Here is a 22,588-nt window from a genome sequence, read left to right on the forward strand (position 1 = left end):
TGTTGCTAATATGTTTCTTAGTCTCTATTTTCATGAAGTGAATAGTTTTTCTAAATTGTTTGTGAGTGCTCTCCAGTGCGCTCGTTGTGCCTGATCGCACAGTCACGTTCACTGCAGTGATTTTACACACACTCGTTGACACTCTGCTGTTGAATGGTTTTTAAATGTATTTCGCTCTAAGTTGCTTTATATATTTTTCAATTGAAGGTTCTTATGGAAGAGTTTTGGCGGATGAGCACAAATAACGCTGAGGATCAATAATCTGGCTTCAGTTCACCACCTCATGTCTGCAACCCTACTTTCTCGCTTCCAAAATGTTTGTACGCATGGGTCAGAGTTTGCCTGGAAACCACATACTCCCATTAAGTTTGTTTGAATATATCCCAACGCTTCCGTGAGATGTAGCGTACGCATCTTTCAGGCCCCGTTTTGTGCGAACGCAGGGTTATAAATGAAGCCCCAGAGCCCTATGTTACATTCATATTTATGACATATCCTTATCGTGTCTTAGTTCTTATAATGGTAGGTTAAATACTTAACATACTTCGATAATCATTTCTGCTGTCTATATAATAATAATAATAATAATAATAATAATAATAACATAACAATAATAATAATAATCCTGTGATACGCTGTCATCATGTCCAGAGATTACACTGCCTCTTGTAAAAATTTCAGCTGGGATTGGTCATTTATACCTTGCGAATTTTTTAAGTAGTAACAGTCAATCACAGATTTAAAAAAAAGCAGCAGCTGATGTGCTGATAATCAAATTCATTGTCTAAACAGAAAAACATTATTTATTAATTTTCAGTTGAAGTTGTGGAATGTGTGCACAGGTGAAAACATTTATTATTTGTGTATTCACAATTTTCAGTACAACCCATCTAGTGGTAAGTTTTGTGCTGACATTAAGTTATGATATATTTTTGTCAAAAAGATAACCAGATATTAGAATATGGTTTTGGCAACGGTGGACAGATGCATTATGTTGTTGATTTGTCCATCCATACATGTGGATATCCATACGTCACGTTCACATGATATCTTGATGGGATAAAATGATGGCATTTTATGTCCAAAACCACCACCATTACTCTTGTGAATATGCCAAAATAATGAAAAACTGTTGCATCTGAAATGTATTGGGATCTATGTTTCATAGGGCCTAGGATTCAGTATTGTTGGTGGGCAGGACTCAGCACGTGGTCAGATGGGGATTTTTGTTAAAACCATTTTTCCTCATGGAGCTGCAGCAGCTGATGGACGATTGAAAGAGGGTAACTTAACTTTTCATTCTCTTCCATTGAATTGAGAGTCCAGGCTATAGGAAAGTTAAATATGTATTACGAGGGAAACATTTATCGACATTTACACATGTGCTGCACATGCATCTCATTCTATTTCTATGCTTCCCTGAGCAGGAGACGAGATTCTGGAAGTGAACGGAGAGTCTCTCCTAGGACTCACACACCAACAGGCCATCCAGACCTTCAAGGTGGACTTTCATGTTGTATAAAGTGTAACATTCTTTAAAATTAGTGTGTAAAATGTTTTCTTCTTCACATATGCCAGAAAGTTCACTGAGTTGATCACATTTTTAGTCATTTTGGGAAAAACTTCTGTCCTCATCTCCACTTCATTACACCTCACTTCTATTTTATCCAACAGCAATTGAAAAAAGGTGTTGTGAAACTGACGATTCGAACTCGTCTGCGCAGTCCCAGCCTGACACCCTGTCCGACCCCCACCCTCCTCAGTCGCTCCAGCTCACCCAACTCCAATACCAGTGGAGGAACACCTGTCCCCTCAGGGTCTGAAGAAGCTGATGGCCGCAAGGGCCCTGGTCCCGGTCCAAAAGACTGTGTCATCATGGAGGTCACACTTAATAAAGGTTACCTGACTTAATTAAGAACTCCCTTCATTGATACTTGAGCTGTACATAGTGTATCATTAGCTGCTTTTTTGCCGTTGTGATAATATGAAATACATATTCTTGCCAGATGTCATACAAAGGTCTCATCTGCAGTGATCTCTGTTTTGAGAACACTTCTTCTCTGATAGTGAATGTCAATTTATTTAGAGCCCGGTGTTGGTCTGGGGATTGGAGTTTGCTGTCTGGCCCTGGAAAACTCTGCTCCTGGCATCTACATCCACAGCTTGGCACTGGGATCTGTGGCCAAGATGGATGGCAGGCTCAGGTAAAATGTATATGTAGTCTCACTCAGGATCGGCGCAGGCACTTCTGCCACTGTAGGCGAAAAATATTATTACCGCCCCTCTTTTTGCAATGTACCTACCAGGAATAACACACAAATCGCACAAATCCCACCTTGTTCAAGCCCTATGAGACAAATTGTGATTTGTGAATATGGGCTATAGAAATAAAATTGGATTGATTGATTGAAGTGCTATATAAATACAGACCATTTAGTACAATGTGCTGAAAGTGCCAACAGTATTAAAGTAAGCTTGACGCAAAACGTATTTGTTCAGTTCAGCGTTTACAAAATATGAACATGCACAACACTCCCTGGCATCAATCAATTTTAGAAACAAACTTCAATAGTTCCTCTTTTTATATTCACAACCAGATCATTTTGGTCGCGACGTTGTTGCATTTACAAAGTGAGGTCTTTGACAGGGTTGTGCTTCTCCTTGCAGCCGGGGCGATCAAATACTGGAGGTTGACTCAGAAAGTCTTCGACATGCTGCTCTCGGTGAGGCTTATGCCATCCTCAGTGAATGTGGCCCAGGACCAGTCAGTCTCATTATTAGCAGGCACCCAAATCCTAAGGTAATACGTTTGTTTCCGTTTCTATGGACATATCCTCTCTCTTTTAGCATTTATAACAAATATCTATAGTTGTGTAGGAGCCCCAAAATCTGTAGAGCTCAGCAGTTGGTGTCCCACAGATGTTCAGAGCATGTAAATTAAAAAGAAAAGAAAAAATAATACCAAGCAGATGAGTCTGTAATCTTAAACTACCTTTATCCAAGTAATTGTATTTATTCAATGCCCCATTATATATAAGGACAGCAACCCTTAAAAGCATTTCATCCAACTTGTTATTGTCCTGTCAACATACAAACCCTTTTTTTGCCACAGCAAATTTTCTCCATTCTTTTTCGGAAACTTAACTTGTATAAGACCATTTTATGGATAGTGGTTAACCATTAATTTATTTCAGAATTGACAAATATTATTTGTAATCATAGAGACCTGTAACAGATATTTGGGCTCAACACGACTTGCTGTAAGAATGAAACTTTATATCATCATATTTTATAGCAAAACAAAGTCCACATTAAAATCGACTTTTAATGCGTTTAGACATTTGTTTAAAATGTAAATGTAAAACTTATTGTTTGAAATGTTATTACCAGACTTAAAGGAATAGGTCATCCAAAAATTATAGGGGGTAAACAAGGTTAGTTACTGTTTATTCTTTTAAGGGGTCTTTTTCATTTCTGTGTTTTCCAGAAGAGGGCAGCATAAACATGTAACGTAGACAATGCTATTTATCTATATCTTGATGTCAATGCTCTTTATGTGTATATGTTATTTAACTTGCAATCATGATGAAAGTGCATTTCTATATTTCTCAGGTATCAGAACAGGAGATGGATCACATTATAGCTCGATCCGCACACAGGGACAAAATGAGCAGGAACAGACACTCAACTTACTCCCAAGGTCTGCTGTGTTTACCTACATTTTAATTTGGCTTTCCTTTCCTTTTATTTTCTACTACATTATGTTCACTAAGTGTTAGAGGGAGTTCAACGGCATGGCCAAATACCTTCTTTTGAAAATGCTCTGTTTTTTTTTTAGCTCTGTGGGTTTAACTGCCTCTGTTGTAAACCACAGGTCTGTCCTGTAAGAGCCCCTACCCAACGATGAAGGACAGACAGGGAAGTGCCTCCCCTGCTCTCAGCTGGACCATGAAGAGATTCCTTGAGCCTGCCAGCAGAGTACGTGTTCTTCTAAGATTCAGATATGATTGCTTAGTTCATAGGTTTTGAGAGATTTGGAGATACAATACAATATGTATACATTCTTGGTAGTTTCTCTTTCCACATTTGCCAAGTGTTTGCTCGTCGTGGGAACTCTTGGTTTTCCCTATAATATCATAAGGACACAATTCAATTAAGTTTTATCTTTAACGTGCCAGTTCACAACATACATTATCTCATGGAACTTTACATAGTAAGGTTGAGATCTTACAACCAAGAACTGTTATTGTTGTTAGTAATTACTGTTGAGATCATTTACATTAGTAATTAGATATATAAAGCTTTAAAAGTCTTGAAATTGAGAGTTTAACTTATGTTGTCCGACTGTTTTATTGAAAAGGCAGAATAAAATGTAATGTAATGTAAATTTAAATAAACATAATCAATTTCAAACTAGATACCATCTGGTCAAGGGGTTTGAGTGGATGGGTAATATTGAGACTGGGATACAGTGATCTTAAAACAAAGTTGGCCATGGATTTTAATATGCAGGGATATTGTTCACTTTATGATCTCAGATACATACCCTTAGTTTTGTGACTGCATCTTTGACACTAGAGACAATGTAACAGTGGTCTATCTGCAGTCAGTTAGACAGACAGACATCTGTCAAATTGTTCAAAACCACCTCTGTGCTAGTTTTTGCTGCTATAGGTCTTCCCATATTTTGTGATGATGTCACACAAACAGACTCACAAGGTGAAAACAACACCAACCTTTAGTGTATCCTTTAGATCCTTAAAACTTGTTTGATAGATTTCCTCCATATAACATTTGTATTTTTTACACCCATGTTTACATATGTTTCTATCTATCTTGCGTGTTACCGCGAACAACTGTTGATCGGTACAATCGAGTTAAACTATCAGGTACTTGCATTGTGATAATCTTTTCTACTTACCTGTATATTTTAAGTTCAGCAATTAACTTGTCTGTTTTCTTTGTGTACATTGTCAAATGTACTTTCAATATCGTGAAAATTATGGAAATCTACTTAAAAAATGTGTCAGTTGTGGTTTACATTTTTATCTTCCTCCATTTGCACAACTCTGAAGCAGGGGTCCCTGAGCTCTGAGACAGAGTTATCTCAGTACTTCTCCCAGGACATGTCCAGCCCCTCGTTCCTGTCTGACTCCATGCTCATGAGCTTGAACAGTGACGAGGTTCTCCATCAGCAGAGGTGCAGTACGTCCATGGATGACAGCACGTCACAGCTACATGGTACATTTTCAACTATTTGATCATCATGGAAAATGTTTGGAATTTGTTACCTGGACAAGATCACAGCCTTACTGTAGAGTGCGCTGACTTTCATACTGCAGCCATGCATCAAACAATCAAGTCAAACAAGAACCTGAACAGAGATTTGCATCTGGAATTGAGGTGGTCACAGGGTTAGCTCTCATGCACAGATTATTATTAGATTATTTGGACTTTTTCACATGTAGATTAAACAGGAAGATCATATGGTCTTTTTTTTTACTGTCAGAATTGCAATGCAGACTTTTGACCTTTCAAAGCTAAGAAACAGCCATCATTGTCTCTTCATACAGTGAAGAGATACTAGCAAGTTTATTGACCAAAGATTGCATACATGGCATCTATTGCCCTTCTTCGTCTGTGCTGGGAGAGGGAACCCTCCAATGTAAATGGTAAATGGTTTTGTATTGATATAGCGCTTTTCTAGTCTTGATGACCACTCAACGTGCTTTACAGTATAGTTTTACATTCACCCATTCACAAACACATCCATACAGTGCATCTATATGCAGCACTTAGTTATTCTATGGGGGGCCATTTGGGGTTCAGCATCTTGCCCAGGGACACTTCAGCATGCAGATGGGTCAGACTGGGGATCGAACTGCCAACCTTCAGGTTGGAGGGCGACCACTCTACCCCTCAGCCACAGCCGCCCATGTGGCTCTCTCTGATATTCCCCTACATTTTTTGCCACCTGTTAATTTTTTTTTTTTTTTTTTCCTCACTCTTGCAAATTTTTAAAGGTGTGGCTCAATAAACAAAACTGAAAATGGAGTCATTATCTACTCATCACAATGCCGATCGAGGGGTGGGAAGTGATTCTTCAAACAAGTGTCCGAAAGCCCCGACATTCAAATTCGACTCGAAATGATGTTATTTACACCATGTTTTTAGCCGAAATGTCCGCTGTTGTCCTCCTCCTAATTACTGCTGCAGTTATTGCGAGTTCACGCGAGACAAGAACAGCGAGTTACTGATGTTTATTTACGTTTGAAGAAGTGGTAATCAGCTACTTCAATTGTATTGGATTTGGCTGCAATGCCGTTTACCCCTGAAACTATGGTAAGTATTGATTGAATGATTGATCATGTGACCTTTCTTTTACAGCCTAAATCATTGTTTGATTTAAATTAACAACACTAAAGACAGCCAAGACATTTACATTTTATTTGTAAAGCACAAAATCATACTATACTTATGATGGTTTACTTTTTAGATATATTTTCTTTTTGAATAAACCACATTACCTGCATCTTATTCCGCAGCATTCACCCCTTCCCTAATAGAAGTGGAGAGTAGTCCTGTGTACAACACATCACACGACAAGACCCCTGTCCCTCTACATCACCATGGAGAGGATGTTTGCCAGCCCATTGCCGTCTCTAGCCCAACTTCAGTGCGAAGTCCACTTCTCCGCCAGCGACGAGTGATGTGTTTTGAGGAAGAGTTCATTGATGAAGAGAACTCGGACAACACTGGAAACGCTGAGCACTCCCACAGACTAACAAAATCTGACTCTGTTAAATTGAGTGATGCCCAAGCTTCCCAAGTTTCCAAAACTGAATCAATTGGTGTTGTTGCTACATCTGTTACATCATCATTAGATGTAGATGGAGACAGTGAAGATGGTTGGTATTTAAAGAGGTGCGGAAGCAATGATATGACAACACCACTCGATGGTAGTTTCTCACAGCGAGAGGAAATCATCCGTTGTCCCTTTGACAACAAAGCAGCGGTAGCAAGCAGTGCGGGCTTTGTGTCCAGTAATCTGACCCTCAGTAGTGAGAACCATACAAATCAAGATGATGGACAGTTGGAGTCCAAGCGGTCCCCCAAGCTTGAGCATAAAGCAGTTACGCGGGTCAAAAGTATGATGAGCATTGAAGCCACAAACCTGCCCCAGCAGCCAAAGTCCAAAGTTGATGAGCTCTCTTTGTCACAGCCCTTATCCCAGCCTACACAGTATGGGAGAAGCCCTGGGGTTGCTGGTGGGTCGATATCCTACCAGCACTGTCAGAAGGGAGAGATCAGTGAACTCTTGGGTGTTTGTGCCATTGACACTGTGACCCTGAGGAGAAGTGAGGACGAGTCTTTTGGGCTTGACCTGGAGATTATATCATCCCCTCTAAGAGTTGTCATCACAGGGTTGAAGCCTGGAGGTGCAGCAGAACGGGTAAGTCTAATTGTTTTTTTCTTTTTTCACTCCAGTATTAGTGAATGGATGCATCAGACTTATGCTTAATCTCTCAGTGTGAAAAAAACTTTGACTATAATGGATTTTGCACTGGCAAGTATATTGCTCAATGAAAAAAGTTGTATCTTTTGTGTTTATTTGTTTTTTCCAGGGATCTTCATCCCTTCTGTGTCCTGGAGATGAGATTGTAAAAATTGGAGAAAAGCTAGTGTGTTCTTCCAGCTACCAGGAAATCTGTGATCTGATGCACAACCTTCCGATGACACTGTGCTTGGAAGTCAAGAGACCAGTTTCTGGTAAGACTTCCATTTTGAATCATTGTATTGTGGAATTATAATATTCAGTATCAGTGTCGATGCTACTGTTTTCCATTTAACTTGGTACTCTTCGCTGATGGTAAATCTCGGACTGAGGTGTGATGCTGTATGTATGCTCGTAACACTTGTATAGGAGAGTGGACAGGACGCAGAAAATCCAGCAATAAAAGCAGCAGTTTTGCTGCCAAGTAATATTATGTTGTCGAACAACATACAGTCCTTTCTTATTCAGTCAGCACACTTAAAATGAAACAGTATATGACTAAAGGAAGATGCCATTATATTTTAAGTAGGGCTGTGAAATGATTAAAATTTTTAATCAAATTAATCACAGGTTTCTATGGATTAATCATGATTAATCACATTACCGATTTTCTCGGAATATTTTTGTGAAAACAAGATTTATGACATTTAACTTTTCTTTTGTGCTGCAACTCAGCAGTTCTTCAGCAGTTATCATTGCTTTTCCATATGGAACATTAATATAATCTTCATCCTAAACAATATTCGGGCTCCTTAGCCATTGTGTGGTTGAATAAAACTTTTTTTTTTTTTTAAATCAAACAGAAATTATTTGAGCTTCTTAGCCATAGGATGGTTGACATTTTTTATATTTTTTGTCACACAACCATTAACCACACCATGATACAATCTAATGCCTCTAAAGGCCCTCTTAGCTACTCGTTCTTTAGCCAGTTGGTGAGGCAAACTAACTTGTTCAAATTCTCTGACAGTAAAGCTGACCGCTTCTTTTGCACAATGTGTCCTGCGAGTGAGTCTGGTTTGGCCTATTCCACTTGAACGCCCCTCGCCGACCAACACATGCTTCGCGTTGCGGTGGTTAGGCGGGTATTGCTACGGTGAAACGATAACTTCTCGCAGAGTGTGCATATCACCTTGGTTTTACTGAATGTTCGATCTTTGTTTTTTTGGAACACGATCTTCCCGTCCAGAAGGTCCTCAGGTTCATCAGAATTATCCATGTTGTTTGTTTGTTTGAATGGCAGCTGCCGTCTGACTGCATTAGAGCGGCGACTAGTGCAGAGGCGGCGGAATTGGAAGGTCCTTCTGCGCATGCGTTAAATGCGTTTAAAAAAAAAAAACCGAATTAATCCTGTAATTTAATCATAACGCGTTAACGCGTTATTTTTCACAGCTCTAATTTTAAGCTGGTGTATTTCGCATAAATGTGGCTAATGTGACTGGCGGAAAGGCACGGATTCATTGGTTGTAATTTAGCTACACAGATGGAATCACTCTCAACAGACAAATCTAGATTATCTGAAAGAATTCTTAGCGGCTTGACCAGGTGTTTGGTCCACAGTAGTAGTATTAAATTGCAAAATGTATCATCCCCACAAGTCTACATCCACCTGACTCTGTTCTGTCGGGTAGCTACAGAAATGTATTTATTAACAATCGTCCAAATTTGTAAAATGTATTATCCATTTGTGGAAAACTAATTTCCATGAATCCTACAACAGGTCTGGGCAATTTGTAAAGTCTGTTTGTGCCTGTAAAAAACTCTTGTTCTGCTATTTCAGCTGGCACGCGTCTGTGTGCAAGGTCCTTTACAGAGATGGCTGGCTGAAATTGTCAATTGTCTACATGAACCCATATTTATATCATTTCCATAAAATTCTCTATTTTATACAGGGGATTAATGTTTTGCTTAACCTCTAGTCAACCTGCACAAAAGACAATGGGCGCCTCTACAATTAGCATCATATGAGCACTCATCGTAGAGTTCACACTTTTCTGCACTTTTCTTTCAAATTCATCGCACAAACAAATGAGGATGTTCTTGCATGAGGCCCATTGAAGCTATTAGTTGCTCCTCTGCAGCACAATAAAGAGAATGTAAATGTTATTGCAACTTTAAATGCATGTGCTCCTAACTCTTTAACACCACTGCTCACAACACACTGTCTACCCAGGACTTGTAAGCCACAACGCTTGTTTATCATGCCAGTGTCAATCAAATTCATACATGCCCCTCCAGGTGCTGAGGGGAAGAGGGGCAGTTCTGAAATTTACTCAGACCTTTTCTCAATCATATTGAAAAAACTTAAATCTGACTTTCTTTCTATCAGTGGAGTTTTCTGGAGCCATGCACCAGCGTGTGATGTGTGTGGTGTATAATTTTGCTTGTTTTGTTTACACGTCATTAGTGGATGCTACTCAGTATGTCTTTAAATAGAGCACCATCTCTTTCCCTTTTATGCTGACCTAAGATGTAGGATCCACCCTCCCTCATTTACTTCCCCAAAGCAACCTGCAAGCTTCTGGCTTTCTATCCATGGTGACTATCTTATACAGTATATTTAACTTTTAGTTATACTAGAGGTACCCTGTAGTTTTACTCCCTGTATGCTTACCTGTATGTAGTGTAATAACTGCTCCTTTTACAGTAGAGTAATATGAATTTAGCTGGAGTGTAGTACAGACATTGCTGTGGCTTACTGCAATCCTATCTGATTTGCAAACACCTACCTGGTAGTTTTCTGGTGAAGGGGTTGCATTTTATTGAAATTTGATCCAATTTCAGATTTTATATGGTAAAAAAAACAACATACACTGTGAAAAGATTCATTCATGTCACTTCAAGTGTTCAGTAGTATCAGTATATTTGCTGTATACCCTTTAGTCTTTCTCTTTATGTGCGCCCCAATTTAGCCTGTAAAATAAAAGCCACAGAATGAATTATCAGGTGATATCCTGCAGCAAACAGAGCAATGTCTGCAGTCAAGTCTTTAGCACCTGACAAAAAAATGTGTCTACATTTTTCCTGGGCTGATACCTTAATTTACATTTTGTTTATTATCCACCAAGCAACCCTCTCATTGTTCAATCTGTTGCTTTCATTAATGCTATTTTGACTTTGCTTGTTTATTATGAAGAAATCACACAGATCATCACCTTTTTATAAGATTCAAGATTGACACTGGTTTACTGAACACTCCTCACCCTGTATATCCGTGTATTATTTATTCTATGGTCTCCCTTGTATGTAACCTCACTATGTTGCAAGATTGAATAATTTTTGTTGAGTGTTTTGGAAAAAAAACGTAACATGTCATGTCAAATGATTTTGTCGGCACTTGCTTTACTGCTTACTTTTCATTTCTGATTCCAGCTGTAGATCAACTATCCAGTTTGATAATTTCATCAGGGAGCATTGATGTAGCCATCAGACGGAATCCAGCCAGAGCTGCTAACGGAACCTCCCATGAAGGACAAATAATCTGTGCAAAATCAGGAAATTCCAACCACACAACCCACATAGATCATGACTTCCACATACCCATAACCAATATAGATGACATTTTATCAGAATCGAGCCTCTGTGTTGATCAAAATACACACATGAAACCCTCCTGCAAAACATCATTGAATGAGCCTTTACCCTGCAGTTCAAGCCAACATGCTGTGGCCTTGTCTGAAGAGGCTGCCATTCACGGTCCAACGCAGCCCAGTCCCTGCTCAACCCTGGTGGCAGGAAGTGAGAAATGTGCCACCCCACTTGTTGAGACAATACATATGAACCAACCAAAGGAAAATTCTGGTTCTGAAATGATGTACCCCATAGGAGAGGACAGTGATTCAAACAGTGAATCCACCACTGACAGTGTAATGGTCAATAAGATGGTCAGCAGTGGTGGACATCTTCATGAGCCCTCTTCAGATGAGGAAGAAGTGGAGATTTTTAATTCTGATGTGCAGCAACCTGCTGCAGGTGGCCACTTTTATTTAGGCCAGTCACTAAATGGGTCCTCACCTTTTCAAGATGGCAGCAGTCAAGATACCAACCTGACTCAGACCAGTGATGTGATGCAGGTTTCCTCTGAGGTCTCAGCGGGCTACAAAGAAACCTCTGTGACAACAAGTCAGTGCTTACAGCTTTCTCAGTTGTTCAGGGACTCCTCAACAGCCCAACCACGCCAATCTGCAAATGGTACAATACCCATTTCTTCCACAGAGTGCCACATTAATAGTGCCATTCAATCCTGTGAAAACGAATGCCTGGCACCCAGATCTGGTAGCCTAAGCATTCACAGCAGCCCCTCCCCATCAGGTGCTCATAGTGTCACACAGGGAATGACTTCTAATCTGCATGCAGATGCCTCGCTAACCTCAGATTTACAGAAGCGTTTGAACAGAAACCTGACCCTCTCACCTTTAATGGAATCAGAGGCCTCATGTTCACACATTAGTAGAGCAGAGACAAGAGTGCCAGCATCAGTGACAAACAAAGAAAAAGTCTTGAAATATAGAACTAATTTAAACCCGTGTGCCACCTCATCACTGGTCAAGACCTCTAGCCCAAACCTTCCTAATAATTCAGTCTGTCCTGTGTGGAGCGGTATCTTTAAACTTCAGGTTGAATCTCAAATCAGACCGAACACTGCTCCGAAACTGAAAGGCCTAAGTATTAAGAGTAAGAACAAACTACAGGAAGAGCCCCTCCAAAAACCTACCAGATCTGAAAGTCAGTTTTCTTCAAACACGTATACCTCTTTGATCCAGTCGGCAAAATTATCACAAGTGGCAGACATGTCCAGTTGTTTGATGACAAATAACCAGACTGATATGAACAGCTGCTTTGCTCTGCCAAAAGTTAGTGCAATAAGGCAAGTTCCGCCTGAGCACAGGCTTGCAGATGGCACATTACAAACTCTGCAACTAGCCAAGGAGAATGGCATCCAATTAGGATGCAAAGCAACAGCCAAACCACAGGGCCAATCACTCCAACATTCCACTCAGAGAACATTTATAGAAGTACAGCTGTCTCCCTTATCTGGTTCATCCTCACCACTGCTGACACGCTACGAAAAAGTTTATTCAGAAGACTCTAAGCACACTCAAAGAGGCCCGCATGCAAGAATATCACCACTGCTTTTTCCTGACCTTTCGGCAGTAGAAAAAACAAATGCAAAGGTCTTCAAAACAGGTTTTAATTCACTGTGTTCTACTAAGGAAACTAGCTCAACCCCAAGTAATGGCTTAAACCTCACTTCTATTTTGGAGACAAGTGGCCCCCTAAAGTCAAGCACATCCAGATCGCACATAAAGACAACCGAAAGGCGAAGTTTCTCAACAGACAATACCTTGTCAGCAGACTACAATCCCTTCTCTGTCCGACATAAGATAAAGTCTTTTGAAAATCTGGCTCATTTTGACAAGCCTGTGGCTAGAAACAATGACATTCAGTCATATGCTCTGGCATATAGAGCCTCACTTAACCAAAGGATTGCAGGTTATATTGGTTTGGTCAATTCTATTGGCTGCCAAACACGGCAAAGGGGTTTTACTTCTTATGTGGCGAATCAAACCCCTACCACCCCCTACTCACCTCCTTTTGGTAAATCGAGGTCTAGCATTACACCAATGAACCTTGAATATCCAGATACAAGATGCAACACAGCTCCCCTGTTTGAGGACAATCCTGAGGCTGAGGTTCAAAATATGACAGATGGGATTACTTCACAGACCCCTCCGGTGCTGCGGAGGAAACATGGCAAACTTCCCCGCAGCAGGATGCAGCAACTCAGGGCTCTCAGTATGCCTGAACTGGAAAAGCTATGCACAGAGGACTTTGCTAGAGAGCATGGTACATCCATAGATAACACAGAGCCTGGCATCCATCCGACAAGTCTTTTGAATGCCACAGGAACTGAGAGATGTCCACACCCTGCAACCCTGACAAAAGTTGATATGAACATTGTGAACCAAGGAGAGCCTGGATCTACTGAGGAGACTCCTCATAGACCCTCAGAGACTCTTAGACAACAGCCCAGCTGGTCAATCAGGTGGGCAGTTCATTTAAAAACTATCATATGAATGATGATGGTGGCTGAAATCATATTCATGTTCATTAATTTATCTGACATATTTGTCCACTCAGATATGAGATAATGGGATACAATGCAGGCCTCAATAATTACAGACTTTACTAATGATTTGTTTAATTATTTGCCATATTTAATGTAAATAGCTTACATCTAAATATATTTAGATGTAAGCTATTTACATAATGTAACTATATTTAGATATAATATCACATTTCTTTCAGAATATATGACTTTTTTCATAACATTATGACTCTTAGGCATAATGTTAGTTCTTAAATGCTCTGAAATCAGGCTCTTAGTGTGAATGATGGGGACCCACGTGAGGACATAGTTTTCTGTGGTCATGTCACATGAGATGTTTCAGAATCTGTATTCTTCCTACTAGTATTTAGTGAGCAGAGCTTTGGTCAAATGTGAAGTATTGATGTACCAGTCTGACTTCAGCAATATTTGAATTTAGAATATTCTAATAAATATTAAATTCAGTACATTACACTGTATATATTAGTTTTAATTCAATCTATATTTTCTTTTCTTTCTTTTTTTCCCCGCAAATTTCCCTGTTTTGAGTTGAATAGAGGATTATCTTATTTAATCTCATAAATAATAGCTGTTAGCAATAGGGGATTGTTAAAGTTGGTTAATTTACCAGGGGGGAGTGGTTTTTCTCCAGCACATAACTACTGTGTATGTATTTCAATACTTTTCATGACAATCTGTGAAGTCACCTCAAATCACATTCTATGAGACTTGAGTTCATAATGGGGAGCATTTTTCTGGTATGTACGTGAAGCCTACATACTCTTGACCTACATATTCTCTACATTCAGCATTTGAACTTGATGCACTAACAGACCTGTGCATATAGTTGAAAGTAATAAACTGCATTTTGGTATCTCCAACTGACCACCATACATTTTATGGATACACCATATATTGTGTTTGCTTTTGGCTAGTTTGGTTGTCGTTTCATAATGGTTTGGTAATTGTATATACTATTGTAGAAATATTTCAGTCATCCGGATTAGTGTATAAAACAAAAGAATAAAGTAAGAATTATCTTTTGACCTGTTTTAACTGTGCCTCATTTTTACTGTATCCATTTCTATGGGGGGGATGTTGTTATTGTGTTCATTTTTACTCCTTTTGTCCGCAGTTTGAAGGAGCTGATTACTTCTCCTGTGAGTCAGTGTAAGCTGCAAACACGGTTGCTTTCCCTGACTGCTAGATCATACGTGTTGTCCCTGCTTCAGGAGGCCAGGGCCCTCTCTGAGGTAACATCACACCACTGACTCATGTCATTTAATATTTTACAGATTCCTTAGACTCTGTAGTTTCAGTCCTATATTTTGTATGAATTCCTTTGTTAAATCTGTGTCTGAACTCTCTGCAGGTTAATGTCCAAACTCAGCTTGTTGTCCTGACTAGAGAAGAGGGCTCAGGGCTTGGTTTTAGTATTGCTGGTGGAATTGACCTTGAGCAGAAGGCAATAACTGTAAGTACAGTATATAAATCCTCAGGAATTCTATATAATGTAAATATGTTCATTCTTCTACCTTATTTATCCTTGTGCTTTGTGCTAATAAACTACTGTACTCATCACTGTGTATATTTGAAAAACAATCCCCACAAGCAACAAGACAAATTCATTCTGTCATTTTTATTTATGAAGAATCTGCCTCCTTATTTCATCTCTCAGATTTAGTCACTGCTCACGAGAGTACATGTCATATTTAACTATGCTTAGTTTTCTGAATTTTACACCTTAGAAAATGAAGGAATTACATAGAATTTGATATTTTAGTTTTCGTAGTTTACTGGCTGATTAGATTTTTAGCTTAAATCTATTTAGGGGTTTCTATTATTATCTCTTATTCTGTGAATGCTCTTGTATTATGTCTGGTTATGTTTATCTTTCTTTCTCCTGCTGTCCTCAAGTCTCCCATGCAAAAGACATATTAAACAAAACGATTTAACGTGATTAAACCAATTTAAACAAACACTCTTCACTGTTTAAAGTTGCAGTGTGTAGAATTTTGTTACATAAAGTGGTGAAGTTGCAAGTTTCAGCTGACTACCAATACTTACAATATTTATTGTTCACCACTGCTTTTATATTTTTAAAAAAATTATAAACTAGGGCTACGTTGTAGCACTTGCGGGCCCGAGCACCCGCACGTTGAAGCCTGTTGCGGTCGGTGGAGAGAGCGATATATGACCAAGCGAGCATCTCGACGTTGCATGCATTTTGCGCACTGCGGCAAGGATAAACGATTCACTTCCTGCGTCCGTCACACGATGTCGATGCTTGCCTGCTAATTGCTCATTACGGTCCACGCTATCAATAGCACATCACACTGTTAAAATTGTATGTAAATCGAATGCTAGTTATAAAACAAAGCTTACTTCCTGTTGCCAGTAGGTGACGCCATCACTATTATTACGCACAGACATATAGATCTGTTCAAGTAGGCGCACTGGTGTAGCGTGAGCAATTTTGTGTCAATTGGACAATGTTAGCACAACTTAATTTTCACACTGATCAGTAGGTGAGTAGAGACTTTAATCTTTAATCTTGAAGACTTTAATCTTGATGATGTTTTCCTGCACGTGGCATCTATTGCACTTCTGTCCGTCCTGGGAGAGGGATCCCTCACATGTGGCTCTCTCTGAGGTTTCTACGTATTTTTACCCTGTTAAAAGGGTTTTTAGTAGTTTTTCCTTACTCTTGCTGAGGGTTAAGGACAGAGGATGTCACACCCTGTTAAAGCCCTATGAGATGAATTGTAATTTGTGAATACGGGCTATACAAATAAAATTTGATTGATTGATTGATTGATAGGTGACGCTATGACCCTGAACTAATATTAACATATGGAGCTGTTCAGGTCAGGATTGTGATCATAGGTCAGTAGTTCGGAGCCGGTTAGATAATGCAAAGTGGATTAACAAAGTACTTCCTGTTTCATGGCGAAACAGTAGGTGGCGCTATGACTCTGAGGAAATACTGACACATAGAGTTGTTCAGGCTTAGTCTCTGATCATGAGACAGAAGTTTGGTAGAAATAGGACAATGCACAGTGGAGTTATGAAAACATTGTGTTGTTTGGCGAAGGATGATCCTTCGCCGCAGCTCAATGTTTACACGCTTTGAGGATATCTCACAATTCTGACCATGATCCAAGGACTTGACTGAGCTCTTTTGAGCTGTATATTGTAAAGCAACCTGGAGCAGTTCATCAAAGTATAAAACATGTCACTTTCTGTAGCCACCAGGGGGCGCTGTGATTTCAACTCATAATTTCTGTGCAGATGACATCAGGCTGGGACTCTTGTCTTACATGTCTAGTTTGGACTCGATTGGACAGTGTATGTCCGAGATACAGAACCTTGTGTTTTGATGGCGTTTAATCAAACTTTGACGCCACGCCACGGTCATACGGTGTGACGAAAACAATTTTAAGTCAGTTTTTTATCTCCATCTTGTTGTAATAACACTCATCTAAATTTGAAGTTGATCTGATGAAAGCCCTGGGACAAGTATGTCAAAAATGTGGAATATGGCCAAAATGGCCACTAAATTCAAAATGGCGGGCTTCCTGTTGCGTTTTTCATAATGCCCCTTAAGAGTTTTTTGTGCGTCTGGTTATGATACACGTAGCCTACGATTTTTGTGAAGATCGGACAAAGGGAAACCTAGGGGCTGCGTTTCAGGGGGCGCTGTTTTGCCACGCCCAATTCAAATTATTCCAGAATACAAAAATATCCGTAGACCTTGAATTTCTTGCAAAGTTTCATAACTTTTTGAGCATGTCTAGACCCTCAAAAAGCCCCCTAAAGGGAAATAATAATAATACAAATCCTTACAGTTTCAGTAGGGCCTCTCACCATTCGGTGCTCGGGCCCTTATAATAAAAATCCTTACAATTTCAACAGGGCCTCTCACCATTCGGTGTTCGGGCCCTAATAATAATCATTACAATTTCAATAGGGCCTCTCACCATTCGGTGCTCGGGCCCTAATGATGATTAATGTTAGTTTCAAAAATAATGTGGGCAGTCAGGGGTGGTACTGTAACAGATACTGAAACTTTGTGTCCAGGTTCATCGGGTCTTCACCAAAGGTGCAGCTAGCCTCGAAGGCACGATCAAGAGAGGTGACAGCATTTTATCCATAAACGGCACAAGTCTGGAGGGTAAAACCCATGGAGAGGCTGTGTCCTGTCTTCAACAGGCCAGGCTGACCAGTCAAGCCTTAGTTGTCATTTGGAGAGACAGTGAACTGAGTTTCTCTGACAAACGTGACTCGGTCAGCCAGACAAACAGTGTGCATTCTCCCAGGAAGTCTTTGGAAGCCGGGGCAGGTTAGTCCAAGACTTGCATCTATGACAATATAAATATCCACAAACTTAATAAGCAGCTCTTGTTGTTCCAGTGATAGCCCCAGTCGTAAACAGACGCAATTTTTTACAAAGACCAGAATTAAGTGGCATCTAGAGGTGAAGTGGCAGATCGAAGAACTGAATAATTAATATATTATATTTCATTACTGTTATTGTGTTTAATATCTCTCAGTGTTTAATGGTTGTCAAGATGGTGCTTTACTGGTGGAGCTTCATAAGACCTCTGCTGGCCTGGGCTTCAGTCTGGATGGGGGGAAGGCTTCAAGTCATGGAGACAGGCCTCTCACTGTCAAACGCATCTTTAAAGGTGAAATTTCCTCTATAAGTCTAGTAGAAAGTCCATGATAAAGGTAAATACTCATCAAGAATCAAACAAAGTGATGTAATGTGTGTAGGCCCATTCCCAGTGGACTGGAGTATACCTGTGGTCCACAGGCTTTGGACCTCCTATGATTCTTATTACATAGTTAAATTGGGTTGTTTATGTTATTTATAACCACTAAACCTTTTGACTTTTGGTCCAATCTTTGTGTTAACAACTGTGCACAGAGCTAACACAGTTACCAAATAGACCCTGACAGGGACAAAACAAAAATACTCATGTCTTTTTGTCTTTTCTACACTTCTCTGGTGTCTGTCCTCTGACTCATACTAGATAGTTCCTACCCTCTTAAGATTTGCAACCAATCAATCATGCAAAACCTAGTGGCAGCTACATCCCTTTATATCCCTAGATCAGATTTACTCATGTAACTCCAGAAGTGTTTTGTGAACTCAAACACTTTACACACACCCCTTTGGCATAGGGGTTAGAAGATAATGAGTGAATTTTCATTTCTGGGTGAACTATCCCTTTAAGCTGGACTGCTGTGCTCCTCTACAACAGGAGGTGCTGCAGAGCTGTCGGGGCTTATTGAAGTTGGCGATGAGGTCCTATCTGTCAATGGCTGTCCTCTGGAAGGCCTCATGCACCATGATGCCTGGAAAATCATCAAAACTACAAATGACGGACCCAACCAACTTCTCATTCACAAGTAGATGACCTGACTGTAATGAACAAAATATGGAAACCTCCTGAGCAGGGACAATGTGAAGCTTCCTTTAAAACAGGGTATGGATGAGCAGCAGAAAGCAAGACAATTTTTTTCATTTATCTACAAATTTTCTGATGGACTCCATTTGAAATTTTGTGTTTTGTCTTGTTACCGGTGTTTGTACTATAAATAGGTCAAATTTGATTGACCTGTCATTATTGTGGTGAATTATGATTTATTTCAGATGGGAAGTGCAGTTTGTTTACAGTAGATTTACTTTGGAATGATAAAAATATGGTTATTGGTTGTGCTTTCTTAAAATAAAGTCACTTGGTGAAAAGACCAATGGCTGGGCTTGTTTGTAGTATGTTTAATAACCTGTGTGATAACAATTGTTCAGTGGGGGGAAGTATGTGTAAATTCTCCCAAGTTACTCAATAGTACCTTAGTCTGGTGTAGTAGTTTCCTGTATGAGCTCATAGTGGATAATGTTACTACAGAGTTGTACTACCTGTACCTGGGTAAGAGCATCTTGGCCCAGGCAGTATTAGAGAAGATAAGCTAAAAGATTATGATGTTTACAATACTGCTGCAAAAACCCAATTCAGTAAACTTTAGGCTACTTAATCCTTATTCTGTTTTTAGGCACACGTTTAAATCACAGTTTATTCATTCTTAGTTCTCTTGAGCAATCTTAGTTTCAAATATTCAACTCAAATTTTTGGAAAATGTTTAAACATTGAAATGTCAAATTGTCACAACTGTTTGTTGTTCGTTGTGACATCACAATTCTCTTGGTTGGCTGCCAAAAAAACTATGAGACAAATTGTGATTTGTGAATATTGGCTATAAAAATCAAATTTGATTGATTGATTTTGTACTATATGAGAAAGATACTAAAACAACCCAATAAAAAAGGATATGTTTTTAATATCTTTTTAAGAGGGTGTTATACACACTGTAACAGAATTTTCCACTTTGACTTTTCAATAATCATTAGACAGGAAATCTGCCACAAAAGGACTTATTAGCATTCTATCAACACTCAGCTAGAGTGAGAAATACCATGTTTTGAATAATTATAATTCATGAATTGAGCCAACACACACAACTTGAGCGTATGTGTAAGAAGTGAACACTAGATGGCAGTAAAAGAACACAGACAGCCAAAAATAAATCAGTTCGTTTGGTCTGTCAGTGAAGTGTTACTTGGAACAAATCATTTTCTTCATGTTGATGAAACCTTCTTTATCTCCACTACACAAAAGAGTCATGCACAGTTTTGTTTAAGTGTTGTCACCTTTGACAGCGTTTAAGAAAAGTCATTCTATCATGTCCTGACAGACAGTGAGAGGAACACTGTTGACATAAACAAAAACAAGTCACTCCTAACACATGATGAATTCATGATTTACAATGTATGCAGTGTGTACCGTAAAAGAGAAAATTGATCAGAATATACTGACCAGTTTCAGTGTGAACAGTGGTAACTTCCAGTAGAGGTTAATAAATGTATACAATAGATATATAAATAATATATTTAATTTATATAGCACATTTCTTAACATTTTTACGAAGTGTCTTTAAAGGAAATAAAACCAGATGAGGTACATAAAATGAGTTATGTATGTGACAGACTGTGTGTGGATGTCATTGTAAACCTGCCCTGATTCAGTGAACATATACATTTCCTACAAGAACTTCATTAGGCTTTTTTTGTACACAATGCAATACTTAGCCTATAAGCTTAATTGCAGCACATATTTACAATGCTTTGAATTAATTAATTAAACATTTTATGGGCATGACAAACATTTTACAGACTCTGGTTTTATCGCTGTTCTAAATTCATTCAACTTTTTCTGCCAAATGTCTTCACTGTCAGACGGAAACAATATACTCTTCAGGAATTTTAACAGTCATGTTCTAATCTTAGTGAGGATGCAGTTTTTTTAATAACAGCTAACCATTTAATTATACATGGGTAATTAAGTCGATGTTTTTTTGCCTTTTTGCAAAAGCATGGGAGGAAAAGAACATGTACAGTAACAGGTCTGTAGCTGGATTGAAATGATACTCCATGCATATTTTGGTTATTTCCGAGCTCCAGCAATGTGCAGTCGTCTTTCCTTACTCTTGTTGAGGGTTAGGGGCAGAGGATGTCAAACCTTGTTGTGCCCTATCAGGCCAATTATATTTGTGAATATGAGCTATACAAATACAATTTGATTGGTTGATTGATCCCAAAGATGACAGGAAGAATTGACGTCAGGACACCAGTAAAGCTTTTCCACAAAATGAAAAGCTTTTCTTTAAAGAAAGATGGTCGTAGTTTGACATGATATCTTTGGCCATCTATAGTACATGCACACATCATTAAGCATTATGAAAAACAAAATGGTATCGTTATTACTGAACAAGTACCAAATAAGAGGGAAACAAACAATAGCTTTAAGTCTGGACAATCTGCACAGATGATTTGAAGGCACATAAACATAGCAGAATTGCAGCAATAAGAAAATTCGCTCCCATGATAAGACTGAGTTCCCACAGACCATGCCAATTCCACTGCAAAAATGTGTCATTATATGACAAGGTGCTGTTTTTCGTTTAATGAACATAATTGCAAAATATCCCCATGTTGTGCTCCCTGGTGTAATTTGGACATTTCAGATAAAAACAGCACAGAATTGTGCTTCACATCCAGTATAATACCTTACCTTTTCATGTAATGATTTAATGATGGAAGTGTAACGAGAGCTGTGGAAAACATTGGCATGTACGTCAGCAAATTCCACTCCACTTGCCAGCAAACAAAATGTGTCTTCTGAGATACTTGGTAGGTGAGTCATTAGTGACACATGTTCATGTGTCGTGATAAGTGCAAGGCTGCTAATTCAGCAGAGGATGCGAGCTGAGGTTGATGTTGTTTTTTTTTGCACAGAAGTCAGTCACTCTGTAAAATGAACCTCTGTGCAGTACACAAGCTTATAATGAAACTCTTAACGACATCAATGTCAGAACGAGTAGTTGGTACAACACAAAAAACATTTATTTAACTTTAAAGATTCACACATAGCAACTTGTAAAATAAAACGATAGATTCACTTACTCTCAACAATTTACAAATTACATCCAATTAGCTTCTCTCAAGTAGAATTTGCTGAAATAACTTTTAACTCAAGCTGCATTTACAGTTTTTTAGCCACGTAGGGGCAGCATACCAAGCTGTTGTTAGGGCGAACACACTGTGCACACTGGCTTCCACTGCTGTCTGCTGCTGGAAACAAAGTTGATGAGAGAGAAGCTGACACAATGAGTTATAGCTGAGAGGAAGTGCACTGTTGATTCTCTGTGGACTGTTGTCACTAGTGGATTTACACAATTGGGTTCATGTAAAAAATTAAGGGCTGCAGCCTCAATTAAGGAAATTTTCGTTGTTGTGTTTTTGCCTCTGGAAGCAAGACAATTATCTAAATATTCCTTTAACTGTCAAACAAAACCACAGG

The 22,588-nt window shown here is 39.1% G+C and overlaps 1 protein-coding gene across 4 annotated transcripts in view; it reads left to right on the top strand.

The window, feature by feature from the left end:
* pdzd2 (PDZ domain containing 2) overlaps window positions 1-19,425 on the top strand; it is a 45,251-nt gene extending 25,826 nt beyond the window's left edge. For 2 of the 4 annotated variants that reach the window (XM_053420424.1, XM_053420428.1), the window contains exons 11-26: window positions 1,169-1,283; window positions 1,428-1,501; window positions 1,675-1,897; window positions 2,087-2,204; window positions 2,668-2,800; window positions 3,613-3,700; window positions 3,875-3,978; window positions 5,076-5,241; window positions 6,546-7,453; window positions 7,626-7,770; window positions 10,928-13,601; window positions 14,800-14,917; window positions 15,037-15,138; window positions 17,745-18,006; window positions 18,218-18,352; window positions 18,932-19,425. In XM_053420424.1, the coding sequence (XP_053276399.1) occupies window positions 1,169-1,283; window positions 1,428-1,501; window positions 1,675-1,897; window positions 2,087-2,204; window positions 2,668-2,800; window positions 3,613-3,700; window positions 3,875-3,978; window positions 5,076-5,241; window positions 6,546-7,453; window positions 7,626-7,770; window positions 10,928-13,601; window positions 14,800-14,917; window positions 15,037-15,138; window positions 17,745-18,006; window positions 18,218-18,352; window positions 18,932-19,083 (5,517 nt within the window). In that variant the 3' untranslated portion in view covers window positions 19,084-19,425. The remainder of the gene's footprint in view (window positions 1-1,168; window positions 1,284-1,427; window positions 1,502-1,674; window positions 1,898-2,086; window positions 2,205-2,667; window positions 2,801-3,612; window positions 3,701-3,874; window positions 3,979-5,075; window positions 5,242-6,545; window positions 7,454-7,625; window positions 7,771-10,927; window positions 13,602-14,799; window positions 14,918-15,036; window positions 15,139-17,744; window positions 18,007-18,217; window positions 18,353-18,931) is intronic. The other 2 variants (XM_053420426.1, XM_053420425.1) reach the window with 2 other exon arrangements.
* Window positions 19,426-22,588: the final 3,163 nt, after the last annotated feature.

Source organism: Pleuronectes platessa, chromosome 4 (assembly GCF_947347685.1).
Source record: "Pleuronectes platessa chromosome 4, fPlePla1.1, whole genome shotgun sequence".
NCBI lineage: Eukaryota > Metazoa > Chordata > Actinopteri > Pleuronectiformes > Pleuronectidae > Pleuronectes > Pleuronectes platessa.